General features: G+C 39.4%; 1 protein-coding gene across 4 annotated transcripts in view; it reads left to right on the plus strand.

Moving 5' to 3' along the window:
* DOK5 (docking protein 5) overlaps positions 1 to 16,152 on the plus strand; it is a 31,834-nt gene extending 15,682 nt beyond the window's left edge. The window contains exons 3-8 of one of the 4 annotated variants that reach the window (XM_026042223.1): positions 6,554 to 6,668; positions 6,748 to 6,888; positions 7,595 to 7,784; positions 8,923 to 9,058; positions 13,636 to 13,756; positions 15,676 to 16,152. In XM_026042223.1, the coding sequence (XP_025898008.1) occupies positions 6,554 to 6,668; positions 6,748 to 6,888; positions 7,595 to 7,784; positions 8,923 to 9,058; positions 13,636 to 13,756; positions 15,676 to 15,746 (774 nt within the window). In that variant the 3' untranslated portion in view covers positions 15,747 to 16,152. The remainder of the gene's footprint in view (positions 1 to 6,553; positions 6,669 to 6,747; positions 6,889 to 7,594; positions 7,785 to 8,922; positions 9,059 to 13,635; positions 13,757 to 15,675) is intronic. The other 3 variants (XM_026042224.1, XM_026042226.1, XM_026042227.1) reach the window with 3 other exon arrangements.
* The last annotated feature ends 368 nt before the right edge of the window (positions 16,153 to 16,520 follow it).

Below are 16,520 nucleotides of genomic sequence, written 5' to 3' on the forward strand. Positions count from 1 at the left end.
TCTGGAGGGAATACTGGATCTGAATTCTTGGATTAATCTGCCTACATGCCACAATTTGTAATTGATTGGTCCTAAAACCCTGTGGCTATTTGTACTGAATTATACTCAGAAATAGTCTGTCCAAACTTGAGGAATTTTCAAAAGTAGCAGGTCTTGGGTATGTCAAACTAAAATAAGGCATGCAAAATCATGGTTTCTAGCAGAAAGCTTATAATCCACCTGTATAAAATGGAGAGATCTTTCTGACACTGTATCATTCTGGCTATTGCAGGTGAGCCTGCAGATAACTTGGCAGCAGGATATTCATCTGTGGGASCTGATTCTCACGTTGTCGTCAGTGTTCGTTCTTTGCATCTGTCATTGCTCTCTGCAAGCTCTGTAACTGATGCAGTGAAGTATTGTGATTCGAGTTGTTTAAGCCCAATTATTGGGGTTGGTGGGCTGCCATTCACCTCAGTGCTGTTACTRTTTGGCAACGGGGCTCTGCAGCATCCCCAGTGCTTCACTGAGATGCAAACTGAGGCTCTTCCCTAGTTCTGCAGTGAATGACTCTAAAAGTTGACAGGTTCTGCTTATTTTTACTGAACATAACTGAGAGGAAGTTGAATATTAAATAGCACTTCTTGGCAAAAATGTGTTAACTCACAAAGAGAGAACATGTGGATAAAAGTGATTTTCATCTTCTCTTAACTAAGCTTTGTAAATGTGTGAAATTCAGAGGTGGTGAATGATGCAAATACTTCTAACAGTGTTATGCAACGAGGTGTTAAAAAAGAACCATGTGACACTGCTGTATACTTGAGCTGCTGCTTTTAAAAGCTGTGGCTGATAATTAAAGAACAACTTAATATGGCAGAGACTTCATCTAACAGCTTCTAGACATTTTTTCTGTGTGTGTGTGTATATATATATATATCATATGTGTGGGCCTGAGTACTTTAGAACCCATGGAGGAATAGCTGCTCCCTTCATCTGTATGCACCTGGCCAGGTGTTGTAGGAATGGCTTGGAGATGTGTAGTCTTTTTGTGACTATTCTAATTTGTCACTTTCTTGCAGTGTGACAGTGAGGTTAATTGTATAAATGAGAAGACCAGTCAGTCCTGTTAGCRTGTCAAGTGTCACTGTCAAAAGTTTCTGCTAGTGAACCTAAGGACAAATGTGGTGCAGCCTGATAAATGATGCTGTGGTAGAAAACCTTCCTTAGAGCTTCCTGATGTTTCAGAAAGGTGGTCACTGATCTCCTGGATGAGTTCTGAATCCTCGTTCTCCAGCTCTGGTGAGAACAGCTTTGGATTGAGAAAACTGAGGGGTCCCTGTTCACCTCATCTATCTCGGGAAAGTTTAAATTCATCACAGAAATGCAGAGCATGGGAAAAGATAGTGAATGCAGCAAAGTTGTCTTCAAAAGCACCTTCTTCYTTCAATGAAGTGTTGGGGGTGTGGGTTTTTTTTTTTTTTTCCCCCTCTCTTGGTATGATGAATTGAAGTGCGAATGTTACTTTCAGKTAAAAGTACTCTTTCTGTACATGTAATCCATAGCTAGAGACTTCTCCGTAGCAAAGTCACTGTCTAGAGAAATTTAAAAGAATAAAAATAAATACATTTTTAATAATATTGACTTATAAATGCTCCCTAATTGTATTTTTTAAAACATAAGAAGGTTATTATACTAAGGATTTGGTTAGTTAGTATTTAGGTTTTTTGTTTTCTACAAAGACACAAGTCATCTGAGAACAGTCATCTGTAGCTTATGAAGTACACTAGAAATTTGTATTCACAATGCAAATTGCCCACTTAATTCCTTTGGTCCCACAAGGGAAAGAGAAATTATTAGGATCCAGGCTACAAAATCTGGACAGAAAATTGCTGCTCAGGTAGCTGTCTAGCTTTCATTTGGTAAATATAAATAAATAATCATCTACAAATTACCATATGCTTTAACAAAATAATATTGGGGAGAAATCGTTTCTCTAAAGGGTTTTTGACTATATAATGTACCAGAAGAATCATTAATATTCCAATCTAAGACCAGCTAATTGCGTACTGCTGACAGGAATATACAGATTCCTTCAGGGGATCTAAGTTTTAATCCGATTGTATTAATCTTGCCTTGAAACAGCAGGAGTAATTTAAACGGTCTTTCTGTCTAGTTACGGAATAATCCATTTGGAAAATTGAATTGTGTAATTTGTAATTGTTTTCCAGGCTTGCTAATGCAAAACTGTGTTGGTAGCAAATTAAATGTTTAAAGTATGACCACTCTGCTAATCTCTGACTGTTAGACATTTATTTTAATGAATAGTATCATTTACTATGAATAAAATGTCTGGTGTGGGTCTTTAAAAGAATTAAAGTAACCTTTCAGGATGCTTGATGTCTTCATTGCAATGTTGTGTTTCGAGGCTCATGGCAAACCTGTGGGACATGGACATGACGTTTGGGCAGTGAGAGGGACCCAAGGATTGACGTGAAGCACAGGGTTGTGGCTCTGGAGCCAGCTTTGGCACCCAGGCGTCTTGAGGGGCTGTTTCTGGATTGAGTAAAAAGTGAATCTCGATCTGGTAATTCTTCTTGGCTTGCTTATTTATTTATTTTTCCCCTACTCCTTTTCCAGTGTTTGCATACTTCAACGCGTAATAGCAAATTGCAGAAGCCTAAGTGAGCTGAAATAGCAACAGCGACAGAAGTGATTCCTGCCTGTGGCCACACCATAGTCTTCAGTGCCTTATCAAAGGCAGAAGATGAAGTCTTTGAGATCCAAATACTGGATATTTGCAAGTCACAGAGAGTGGCAGTTGTGTAGATAAATATTCCATGTGTACTATACTGAAAGTGTGTACTGATATTTAAGAATTATATGTGATTCAAAAGGATTTGAGAGCTATTTTTTTGGTACACTCTTCATTGGCATTGTATTTCTTTTTTCTTGTAGCGAATACGCTGGCATTGAGATAGAAGAATCTTTGCCTGGGCATATCTGGTCAGGGTGAAGCTCTGCCTGCTTGTAATGTCAGTTGAGAAATTAATGCTTAATCCCTGTTCTTGTCCTGAGCTCTTACCATAGTAGTTCAGCAATGTATTATAGATTTTCATCTAGTGTAATGCGTCTCARTTATATAGTTTGTCACCTTAACAAAAAGGAGGCCTGAAAGTAAGAGAGAAATGTGCAAAGGAAAATGTCTTTAATWGCTAGACAAGATAACATTTTTCTATTATTTCACTGTTAAAAACTGCCTTAGGAGTGTATCCTTTGAGTTCTTCTTAGAATTAAATTTATAAACAGATTATTATATACTCTTATTTGTCCTAGATTAAGGAATTAAACCAAGCACAAAAACACTTAATTCCAAGACTTGGGCGGGAGGAGAACTGCTGCAAAAATGCAAGGAAAAAAACGGACTCTGAGATCCTTGCAGGTGCTCGGTGGTTGTTCTGAGCTCTTTCCAAGAGCGCAGGAGAGGGGCTTTTTGCAGCTTGCTGCTTCTGGTGTTAATTCAGCGCGTATGTGCCAGACACTCTGAACCATCTGTTGCATAAGTGCAAGCAACGGGAAGGCGATTTGGGCACACGGGATAATGACAGTATTTTGAGGCATCTTGCTGGGTGACARCAGGGCAAATAGCACGTGATCGCTGAACAGTTTTTCCCGCAGGAACACAGGTGTGCTGTTGAGCCTCGGCAACAGGAGCAATTTCTTTGCTAAAACTGGATCTTGCACAGAGGGACTTCATGTTTCTGCAATGTGGGCACTTTTTCAGACCACTTTTCTGKGTCCCCTCCTTTGTCCCCATATACAGCCCACAGGCGAGGGCTGTAACTGCCTTGAGCATTGTTAGCTATATGTTCCTGTCATATTCCCTTCCTTCCTGTCTTCGCTGTGTACCCAACCCGTGSACCTAGAGAAAAGCTGATCATTCTGAGCTCCACTTTTTGTAATGCTGGTGACTCTTGTGCTCTGCATCTTTATTCTGTGTTSCCATGTTGAGAGAGGGAGAGGTTTCTCCTGTAAAAATGAATTTTTTTTTTTTTTTTTGGTTGACATCTAAGCAAAGCAAAATAGACCATTGTAACAGATGAGATAAATAATCTGTTTTGTTTACTTCATAATGCGCTGTGGTTAGGAGGAGTACCCTAATAAAGAGTAAATGTAGGAGAARGCGTAATCAAATGAAAACAAATTTTCTGTTCAGGAGGGGAATATCTTTGGGATTTCAAGCATGAGCTGCACCTTATAAAATTGCTCTTGGGATACATTTCTCTGTCTTTAAGATTGCTGCAGGGAAGTATTTCATAGCTTTTTTGAGAAGAACTGATAATAAGAAAGAAAAAAATACTGCTGTTCCTAGCTCCAACAAGCCAGTTGTATAATTTTTGCCCATGTTTCTGCACTTGGGCATTTCAAAAGGGAAATGAAGAAGTTTTATGCTGTCTTGATGTCAAGTCACCCAACAACTATGATTCYTTTCTCCTTGAGTTTTGTGCAAATAACTAAATATCCACGGAAATGTGATTCAAACATAAGTTGTCCTCACTTACATGGAAAAAGAAGTGGGAAATATGTTGGGCTTTAGGATGGGGGAACTGAGCTCTGCGCTTGGTGTGAGCCAGGAGAGGCAGTTTGCTGAGCAGTGCAAACCTCTCCTGACCTCGTGTAAACCCTGCTGCGGTGCAGGATCCATCACTCTGGAGAACTGCTGTGTTTTTCAGCAGTAGCAGTGTTAAATGCTTGGCTTTGAGAAATGAGCTCTTTTGTTGGAACAAATCCTAGATGAATAATTCATTATCAAAATGTATGGCTGAATTCTGCTGCTGTTAACTTGAACTTGCTTAGGTACGTGCTTCATCATTGGTCTCAATTTCATTAACATGCAGTAAATGTAAATGTGTTCAGTATAAATGTCAGGGTAGCTGTGACCTGAATGAAAAAGTCTAACGCTTTTTTTTTCTTTTTTTTTTTTTTTTGAATAATTTTGTGGCACACGAGAAGAATGAGAGTTAAACTTGGCAGCTGGCCATTAGTGCTTGACCAGTCATGTGCTGAGTGTGGTGAGAATGTGTTACGACAGATTCCTCCTATTTAGCAAAGAGATTTTCAGTGCCTAGCGCTAGGGAATGTGCCTCTATCACAGGACCTCCTGGAAGAGTAAGAAATGTTCATGCAAACTTAAGCACAATTAGGAACGCTCAGTTTCTACATGTAAAATCTTGAACCTGGAGGCTATAAAACCCTGGTTTCTAAACTTGGCAGCTCTGGCAGAGGGCTTGTGTGTTCCCTGAGGGATGTTCCTTTCATTTTGGTACTTCCTTCTGTCTCCTACTGCAGATTGAGCTTCCAGACATGGGCTCTGCTGCTCATTTCCTTTATTATTATCATTTTTTTTAATGAGATTGCCCACTAATTGCTCATTGTCCCTTCAGTTCAGTGAGATTACGTTTTTGGTACCTTTGGATCTTGCTCCAAAGTCTCCATTCTAAAGGGAATGGGCAATAACATGTTTAGAAGAAAATGACTTAGGATGAAAAGCCTTGGAGATGAAATGTGTGTCCTGGTGAAAGCCAAGGTGCTCTGCAGGAATGCTGCTACTTTTGCCATGTTGATTACTCTTTGTAGTTTCTTAATTTGCCAGCTAACACAATTGCCGCATTCCTCTATTTAGAGTTAATACAGCTTGGTACAAGGCTGTTCCAAAAAGGCTGTGGTTGGTGCCACCAATGGGACCATAGGAATGAAGGTACCTGTTGGTTATTCACCTAATTATTAAAAAGAATCAAATAATAACATGTTTAAAGATGTTATTTATGGGCATGAGGGTGAAAAAAATGACACTAAAGTGATACAATGTGTCTGCAGTATGTATTTACTGAAGCTATATGTAAAATAAAATTCATGTTCAGGTTTTGGAAGGAAAGATATTTTTACAATGATTTTTATTGCCACCCAAGCAACAGAAGCCTGTCTAAAACCCTGAATTGATTTTGTGAAATTTCAAAGCATTTGGATATCTATTAAAAACCATAACTTTTTAGCCAGTGTTTTTATTAGATAAGTGGATCATTTTTGCAAATCTTCAACTTTTCATTAAAAATAGCTTAAAAAAGAGCGTGTAACAAAGGTGAAAAATTTCTTTTTTTTTTTTTTTTCCCTCATGTCAAAAACTGCATTACAACTTGCTTCTCCAAATGTGCGAATTTGTTAGAGGCATTTAACCTTTATTTGCTTCTGCAACATCATTTTTTTTTTCCAAATACTTTTACTTATTTTTCCAAGTATTTTTAATCTAGGTATTTCTGAACCGGTGCAAGCACTGATTCTTTTACCAGCCTCTGGGTTTAAATCCTCTTTGGATAGGTTACGCTGAAGGGATTGAACTGGAGGATGCGGCTGCTTTGTCACCCATAGTCTTCAAGTGGGTTGTCTCTTGTTTTAAGTACACGTTCTTGTACTCGCTTGCTCCCTGCAGTCTGCGCTTGGCATAATTATTTTCCCTCCTTCTGCAGGCAATAATGTATTTTTAAGACCCTAATCAGAACTCCAAATCATGTTTTTTCAGGTCACAGAGCTCAATAATGTGAAGAACATATTGCGACTGCCAAAAGGCACGAAGAAGCATGCTGTTGGGATTTATTTCAGTGATGACACATCCAAAACCTTTGCTTGTGAGTCAGGTGGGTAAAATGGCAAAGTACATGAGAAAACATGGGGGCATTAATTGTGAAATTATAAATGTATTATACCTACACACAGATTTTCTGGGCATTTATACAGAACTTGAGGCGGATGAGTGGTGCAAGGTGTTGCAGATGGAGTGTCTTGGAACACGAATTAATGACATTAGCCTTGGAGAACCTGACTTGTTGGCATCTGGAGTGGAAAGGGAGCAGAGTGGTAGGTACATAAAATGTTGACTTTTAAATGCTTATTGAGTGTATTATTTTGAAGTTTTTGAACTGTGATACTAAAACTAGAAGTAAGTTGGTGTAAAAAAAAAAAATTTTTTTTGAGGCACTTTTTTTAAAGCTATTTTCTTTGTTACAGTTGGAGATAAGTATAGTGTTCATACTATGGATTTTAGAAATATTTTGGAATAGCACTTTTTCTCTATCCTTGAGGATAGGGACTTTCTGTTGTGTGTTTTTGTTGTATGGGATATGCTACAACAGTTTCAGTCTGTGACTGAGGCTCTTRAGCAATATTGTAATGCAAATAATAAATAATAGTAATTGCATGCAAATCATGAGCCCAAGGCTACTTCACATTCCTATGCAAATAAATTAATTACATGCGCAAATGTGTTTGCAGTGTATTTATTCATGCACACAGTTTTATTAATTGCTTGCAAAGGTCAGGATTATGATGGTGCAATTCCTTTCCGTATCTCAATGCATGCACAAATCTTTTGAAGCCCTTCGTGTGTAGCAGTTTGACTGCCCCAGGCATTGAGTTAGTGGAAGGAGCTGAATGTTTGCTCTTGGATTAATGGTTCAAAGTGGAAATAAAATCTCATAATAGAGGTGAAAAATAGGAAATTCCTTTAATGATTTGTGCATTTAATGAGCAGGGATTTTAGACTAACCTTTTGTTTTTCTCCCAGAGAGATTCAATGTGTATTTGATGCCATCCCCTAATTTAGATGTGCATGGGGAATGTACCTTGCAGATAACATTTGAGAATATCTGTCTTTGGGACATCCAGAATCCCAGAATAAAACTCATCTCTTGGCCATTAAGTGCCCTCCGACGCTATGGACGGGACCCCTCTTGGTTCACATTTGAAGCAGGGAGGTAGGTGTGTTGCTACAGTACGTTGCTTTCCATGGTGGTGTTGGGTGCTGAGCATGGAGCAGATATTCCTCAGGCAGAGGCTACTCTGCACCCTTTATGAAAGTATAAAATAGTGAAAACAAATATAAAATGAAAGCAAATAAAGGGGRTAATCCCATGTTACAGCTTGTATTCAAGCAGGAGCCTGTGGGTGGATGAAAGGGGGAGAAGAGATGGAGTTATTGGGAGAACTTGTGTTCAAGAGGGGGCATTTAAATGTCCATCTTCCCTACAATTACAGGATTTACTTATTTGTGAAAAAAGTTTTGTTTCTGTGTCTATGTACACAGACACCACTTAAGTGATCACACATAAGTCATGATGATAAAACAACACAATTGTGAGTGCTAGAAAAGTCTGGAAATAGTGTAATTTTCAATGTGGAAGCAGGGTTCTGTTCTTGCTTTACATCCYCTCCCTCAGTATTAATATGTCCCTTGTAAACTCCAGTAAAGTTTTTTACTTTTGCTGAAATGGATGCTTTGCTGTACACCGATAAAACTAGAACAGTTTCCCACAAGTCCTAGAGGAAGCTTGTGCCAATTAACTARTATGGAAAATCAGTAGAACAACTTTCTCATTGCTCTTATGTACAAATTTCTGTGGTTTAATAAATTTTAACTTGGCCATTTAAAATACATGAAGGAAAGGAGTTATTTTTTCCCTTTCCAGTACTTCTACACAAGCACAACATACAGCTTCTTAAAGGTAGCTACTAGGGCTCGTTACAGGCAGTGTTTAAAAGCCTGCAAGGCGGAGAAGATAGAGCAGTTTGGCACATAGTCTAAATCTAATGAACAGTCTAAATCTAAACTTTGGGTCTTGAATGTATTCTCTCTAGAGTAAAAAGATTAGTGCCTCAGTTTGACAAAAGATGCACCAAGGTGGATTACAATAATAAGACTAGGCTGGAGTTGCAAGGACTGAGGTATAACGACTTGTAGATAACTTTGTTCTGTATTTCAACAACCTTTTATTGGCTTTTATTACTACCTGCATGATAGCGCTTCTGCAGCAGGGTCTTGAAACTGAGCTTTAAAGATCACCGTGAACAAGGGAAAAACTCACCTTTGGATGCTGTCTGTTCTCGCTTTGGCAGGATGTGTGACACAGGGGAAGGACTATTCATCTTTCAGACAAGAGAAGGGGAAGCAATCTATCAGAAGGTGCACGCGGCCGCTCTGGCCATAGCAGAGCAACACGAGCGCCTGCTGCAGAGTGTGAAAAATTCAATGGTACGGCTGCTAGCTACACTTGTTATCTTGCTCTTGKCACCAGAGAGCAATATATTTCTTCAATATAATTTTTACCTTTTGATTCAGAGATAGTAAGTGGTGTGATTTGTTTTTCTTATTCACTTGCTTCTGCTTGAATGTAGTATTCAGAGCCATATGTAGCTGGGATTTGCTTATCAAGATTCAAAAGAACAGGAGAAATATTATTTCCTTAGTCCTTTTTATTGTTTTGTTTTGTTTTTTCAAAACCTTCAGTAAGTATTAGATGATACAGAAGAGATCATCAGATCTTGTCAGAGCACATTTGCCATTCTCATTAGATTCCCTTAATTAATCAGCATCATGAGTCTGGAAGCATTTCTCATCAATTTATTTGCAAAATGTTGTGGCTAATGCTCAGTTTGCTGTTTGTTAATTGATGCTTATACTTCAAGGATGATTTGGAAAGAGTCATATGGTTCTAATTAAACTGTGAGTGGGGGAGAAACAAGATGTTTCTGCCCTCCCAGTGCATGTCTCCTTTCCACAGCACACGCTTCTTGTGTCTTACTCTTCTTTTGTGACCCTTGCAACTKTTAGCAAATGTAGGACTATAAGATGCAGAACTAGCATACAGATTGAAACAGTCTGGGATCTCCGGAACGAGGAAGGTATTTAGACGGCACCTATACCTAAATGGGTCAAGCTCTTTTAACTTACCTTTTTTTTTTTTTTTTCCTTTCATGAAAACTTTGAGGTGAAAAGGAGTATTTTGTTTGTCCTGTGGGACCACTCTGTGTTGTCATTCCTGTGAATCCTGGGATGGAGTTTGTATCCTGAGGATGGCAAACTTCCTAGAAGGTGTAAAATGTTCACAGTGAGCAGCTGTTCCAAGAGCCTGCCTGTGAACATTTCCATTCTGGGCAATAATAATAGGTTTATATAACTTGTGTAACAAGGCTTGTGTCGTATGTTCTTATTGTAAATGCAAGTTCTGCTCTTATCCTTTCAGTAATTCTTCTAACACGTTGGCTTCAGGGATAAGTTCTAATGATACATAATGCTGGAGGACGTAGAAGGCATAGAATAGAAAATGCCATTAATATTTTGGTAATTCAAAAGATGAGAATGGATGGAATGAATTAGTCCAATTGGAAGTAAATAAGAGGTGGAGGAGTGGTAGAAAGGAAAGTGTTTCCAGGTATCCAGAGCAGTTTTGTGGAACAAGGTAGTTCAGCTGAGCATCCAGACAAATGGGCAATTCYGTTGTAGCTTGTAGAACAGGTGGGATAACTGAAATGGCAAAATAGCTGCTCTTAAAAACGAAAACTCAAGTCTGCTTCTAGGTGCTGTGGTTCATGTATTTTTTTTTCTTTTCAACAAGAAAGACTAATGTGACTATATGCATTTCCAGTTTATCCTATGCTGCTAATCTCTAGCTACTGTTGTTGCTTCTGTGGGAGAGCTCTRTGGCTTTATAAGGCCGAATCACTAATTTTAGGTTAGTGTGAGGAATAAAACTCTGCTCTGGGTGCGTTTAGAACATGTAATTTTTTTCTAGGCATTTCCAGATTGGTTAGGAAGAGCCTGGCAGTTTGCTTGCTTTCTGTTTCTTTTCAAAAACCTTGGAACTAGCAAGTAAGCTCTGCAGCCAGGAGCATGGGTGTTTTTACCTTCTCAAGTAAAATACCATCTAATGCTACCAACAAAAAAATCTAATTAGTGAAGGCAATTTTTAATTAAAAGTAGTTAAAATATCTGATTTGAGGCAGATAATGTAGTTACTTATCAGCYTAATTTAATTACTGATTGTAAATAACCTAGTGTAGGTCATCAGCTCACAAAGAAAGAATATTTCTAGCYCATCAGTATTAGATGAGACTAGCTTGTTGAGGATAAACACTCGCAAATGAGACAAGAAACACCCACGAAAAAAAAACAACAGAAAACCAAACCCACAGAAACTAACAATAACAACAAAAAAAAGGCAGGAATTCATTACCAACGTTCTCCTGAAGTAAAAAGGCGTTTGGGCTACCTCRTCTCTGGTGTTTTCACATCCAAATGATAGTAACTTTACTTTGATGAATACTCTTTACAGATGAAATGCTGTAAAATTTCTGTCTTGTAGGTACTAATATGCTCAAGAGATGCACAGTTTCTGTTGATTTCTACAGAGAGCAGCTGTACAATTACTAAAAGCTTTGTCATGAACACCATGTCCAGGCATAACCCCTAAATCTCATTTTATAGGACATAGAGTGCTATGCTGGGGATAAGAAGGTATTCCYGTCTAACTGAAAGTCACATAATTTAGTAGTAAATATAATTGTTTCAGATGAGCCTATATATGAATATGGGTTTCCCCAGCCTGTTATAAAAATGTTTTGATTCTGAAATACTCGGCCAGACCTGGCCCTTTTTCTAGGGTACAAGGGTGTTCGGATTTAGAGCTGAATGATCTAAAGCAGAGGATCTTTGTATCAGTACAGAAATCAGATGCCTCATTTYGCTGATTGCAAAATATGTTGTAAGCTGCATTTTCATCATTCAGAGTGATTTATTTCCCTTGCATTTTTCTTCGGCTTGAGCACTGGAGTAAAAAGTTCGTTGTAGATACTTGTGATTCATGCTCCGTTGTCTGAGCTGCATCATGTTTTTGTCGCTTGAAATTTATTTATCCTGTGTGAGTTTCATGTTAGTGAAGCTTGAGCTATCATTTACAGAAAAGATAAATAAAAGGAGAAAGTAGGAGATGGAAAGCATAGAAAGAGCTGGCTCCACTTAGGCCTTTCTGATCATTCGGTAACACTAATCTTATTCAACTGCTTCCTCCTTTTCACTTTTGCACTGCCAGGCAATGCAATGGAAATAGCTATCCAAATTATAGACATGTGTTCATGAAACCCTGGTTATCTAGTTGTTATAAGAATCGATCGGCTGAGACTTGATTGTTGTGACTTATTTTATGTTGTTTTAAGCACCCTGTGGACCTCCTACTCCAATGACACTGATTCCCTGGGCTGGCTGCTGATCCATTCCCTCTCCCRTAGGTCACTCGGTGGTTTTGAGGGGTGGCTTCGTGTTGTGTTTTACTGTTTCTTTCCTTCTGCTATTTCTTTTATTTTGAGGACTTAATTTAATCCCTATCGAACAAGGAGGGAACCACAGTTCAGCCCTTTGGCAATCTAGACCTTCTCTTTTTTGAGCTTTCATCTCTTCCCCTTYTTCCAGGGGAGGTGGTGAGAGGCTGTGGATTAGTTATCTTCTTATTAGCAAATTACTTGTTATGGTAATGATACATGGAGTTGGATGTCCTCTCCTGTGCTCCACTTGCCTGTCTTTCAGACATCTTCCAGCATATCAATTCCAGCTGTTCCTGAGCTGCTTTTCAACACCAAGAGCCTAGGTAGAATAAAGCCAGGTCATTATCAAGTTATGTCTGTGTTCTTGGTTGCTATGGAGATACAGTATGTTAATTATGAGATGAAATCATCCATCGTTAGAACTTCCTGTGCACGTGGTCTGAGGTGTGGAGATGAAGTCCTTGTGTATTCAAGATGCAACATACTAATTCTTTTTGCTAGCTGTGGTTTTCAGATTGTTTTCCCCTCCCCTGGTTCGGTTCAGGAGGGGCAGTGTATGTCTGGGCCTCTTCTGTGTCTGTCTAATGTGCTTTTCCTAGCGGTTTCTCTCTTTCTCCCCAGATATGCTATTGCTTTTTGCTCTCCAATCAGCTGAACTGTCCCGCTCCCTTTGCTTACCATTCAGCTCACCATTATATGGAGCCACCAAAATACAATCTACGGTTGGAAAATGTCAGACTCACTCTGCTGATTTTTTTWAAAAAAATATTTTTCTATTTATTTTCTTTGTTTCCAGTAATAGTTCCTTAGTTGTTTGTTTCCATGGTGCTGAAATGTGTGGTAATATTGCAAGTCCTATTCAGGCTTTATCGAAGGAACTGTAATAAGTACATGGTACCATGTAGGTGGCAAGTTGCATTGTGCAGAGTGATTCACATCTTGCTGACTGGAGGTGGGTGTGTGAAGAGCAAGAGTTCGCRTGGTTTATTTATCTTTTTGTTTTGTCTTACTTCTGGATCACGGACACCATGTCCACAGTAGAGAGAGGAGGCTGAGAGGGGATGCTTGCATCTAAATAACTTTCCAATGGCTCTCTTCAAAGATAGCCCTTATCTCTGCCTCATCTCATGCTTGCTTGACCTTTTTATTTTCACTCTATCCTGAGAGTTCTGTAAGATTCAGGTTCTACAGAAGTAAAATGTAAAAAGCTTATTCTTTTATAAAAAGTTATTGCTATATATTTGAAAAATTAAATGCAAGGTTATGTTAACTTTTTTTTTCTTTGTTTATTTTGTGGGCAGCATTGTTTATTTGGTGGGTACCAGCACCTGGCGGTGTGTGCCCAGCATCCCAATCTCCACCCTAGTCACATCCTTGGAAGGTGGGCAGACAGGGCAGGGAGAAGACACCATGATTAGTGTGCTAGAAGTTCTTGCAGGCAAGTTCTTGCTGTTCTTGGAAAATTTACCACGAATACGACTGTCTCCTTCGCCTTGTTTTCTGGCTCTGCAGCTGCAGGTGAAAATGAGCGAGCGGGCCGTGTCCCTGAGTGCCATGGTGCCCTTGCCCCGCAGTGCCTAYTGGCAGCACATCACGCGGCAGCGCAGCACCGGCCAGCTGTACGGCCTCAAAGGTAGGCACGGGCCGCGGGACACGCTCGGTGTGTGCCTGGTGTCACAGTGCACACGCTGGCACTGCCGCGCGTACGTGATGGCTAGAGGCACGAGCTGGCACTGTCTCAACTCACTGGTGTGCAATAAGCAAGTTGCCAGTGGCTGTCTATGGTTGATGGAGGTGGGAGCACATCCCACCTCGGTGGGTGACTAGGAGATTCTCCTCTGGGCCCCCTGGAAGCATCAGCACCCTCTGCTTGTGGTGATCACCGAGGGACACGTTTCTGGGCACACAGCTGGGCACCTAACRGGGTGTGAGGTGGGGGACGGGGCACCGCTACCCAGCTCTGTGGGAGCACCCGCTGACCTCTTTCTGCTGAGGAGATGCCTGTTTGATTCAAAACAGGCGTCAAAAATGGGCTCTATATCTCCTGAAGCAAAGCAGCGGAAACAGCAGCACTGCCCAAGTGTTACCCTGTGCTTGACGCTGGCATCACCTGCGTCTGCCAATGCAGAGGAGCCAGAGGAGCAGGGGCTTGGTGCCTCCTGCCCTTATGTGACTGTCTTGTGCATGCTTTATCAGTTTTTTTTTTTTTTTTAAAGCCACTTTAAAAGATTCTGGGTTAGAAAAATGAGCATCACTCACTTTTCACTCGCACTTCCCCGCAACCCACTGCCTCTTATTCCCCTCTTATTTTTATGCTTCTCCCTTCACAGGGTAGGACTTCCTCAAAAAAAAAACACTTAGACATTTATTTTACCTTTTTAAATAAAGCTAGGGACAAGCCATCAGAATGTGAAGCATCATGAGTTATGATTTAAAAATTGAAACCAGTCCTGAGATATATAGATGTATTCTATAGTTATACCCTGCTTTTCAGCAACTTGCAAATAAAGCTAATCATATTTTTTTCCTTTTTTTGGACACTAGAGGGGGCAGGCAACACACAAAAAGCCCTATCTAAACCGTTTTGGAGCCTGGAAGAACAGGAGTAGTGACATACTTGTTTAATCCTGTTCAGTAAATTAGGGCATGGGAAGATGACCTGCTGGTGACAGCCTGTGACACACAAGAACAGGACTGCTAGCAACGCTCTGGCACGATCACTGTGCCTTACTATAGAGCCCTTTGTTTTAATATTGTTTTAATATTTCAGCCTTAAGCTGCTATAAGATGACTGCATTGTTGCAAAAGTGTAGGAATAGTTAGGAAAATAGCTTGCTTGGTAAATTGAAGATAAGGATTCTAGAACATTCTAACCACGAGCATGGGTGAAAGTCTTTCAAAAATGCTGACCTTCAAAAAATAAGCCCATACAGGCAGCATTGCAATTAGGAGACTGAAATTATTGCTGCTTTCAGCACAGTCAGGACTACTATTTCAGTGATATCCTGAGAGTTTCTAGTTACATTAGGTCACCAAAATCTCCAAATACTTTGATTATTCTTGGATAAGAGGAAGCAATCTGTATAAAGTAACTGCTATACTGAGCTGTATAATATATACTGTGTGTGTATCTATATTTTATATATGTAAAGAACGGGAAAGACTGCAGCATTTTACTCACTGACCACTATTCTAATTTTGTAGGTATGGAGTGTTTTCCATGTCAGTTAGAATTGATGGGATTTGAATTGGGGCTCTTTTCACTATCTTCTGCCAGGAAAATACCTGGGGCTAATGTGAGATAAAGGGTGGCTTTCATTTTAAATACCAAGTTGGAACTCCTAAAAATTAATTTTCTTGAAAAAATTCTTTGTTAAAGAGCTGTGAAAGAAAGCCTAAGTCTCCATATTATTTCTGAGATGGCAGCAGCTTGAGCAGATAGTGGATGTAATTAAAAGGCTGTAATCTGTAYTTCAGAGTTGCAATATGTAGTGTTTTTGTAGCGGACTGTACCTTAACTAGTGTTGTTCTTTTTTTGCATCTGACTTGGAGAAGACGTTTCTAGCCCAATGAAGCTTCATCGAACGGACACTTTTCCCACCTACAGATCAGAGCATCGATAAAAGACCATAAAGAACTTTACAAACTCTTTGTCTTCTGCCCCCATGGATAGCCGTGATGATGATAAGCAAGGATAGAAACATTGGAAAAATGCAGGTTGGATGAAAAATTCTTGCAATACAGATTTTTTTTTTTAAACCCTACTAAAAGGTAAATCTGTTCTGTAGATAATTAAAAAAAAAATAAAAAAAAATCAAGCAAACCCTCCAGTGTGTGTTTTGTATCTTACAGCTGTATGGAGAAGGAATTTCTCCCTAAATGTTCTAGATGTTTTTGTATAATATGTATGTTGTAAATACCCAACTTTGGTTTTATAGTAGTATGGCTCCACTGTGTCCATTACCGTTGCAGTTCTCTGTGAGCTCTGTAGGAGTGTCAAGCTTCATGTTTGTTTTATTTAGTTATAAATATAATGAGTCAGCCTAATCCTTGACCTTTGAAATGGTGGCCAATTTTAAGCAGTTTTTGGCTATGTTTTTTTTCTCCTGTTTGCAGCCTGATTAAGACTTGATAGATTTTTTTTCTTTCAAAAGCACACTCTATTTCCTGTATTTATTTCCAACTCTGCAATGTTTAAAATAAATTTTTTCCCACTTAAGTTGTAGTATTGCATTTACTATTGGGAAATAGGCATTCTTTCAGCTACGCTGTTGYGCAAGAGGGAAGATGGTGTGGGAAAACAAATGGTTTGCTTTGGGTCCTTCTTCTGCAACCAAAGGAATGCAACCTYTATTCAGGTATCTTAGTGCAATAAAGTAGCATATTTAACAGGAATC

This window comes from Nothoprocta perdicaria, unplaced genomic scaffold (assembly GCF_003342845.1).
Source record: "Nothoprocta perdicaria isolate Ctin4 unplaced genomic scaffold, notPer1 scaffold_3, whole genome shotgun sequence".
NCBI lineage: Eukaryota > Metazoa > Chordata > Aves > Tinamiformes > Tinamidae > Nothoprocta > Nothoprocta perdicaria.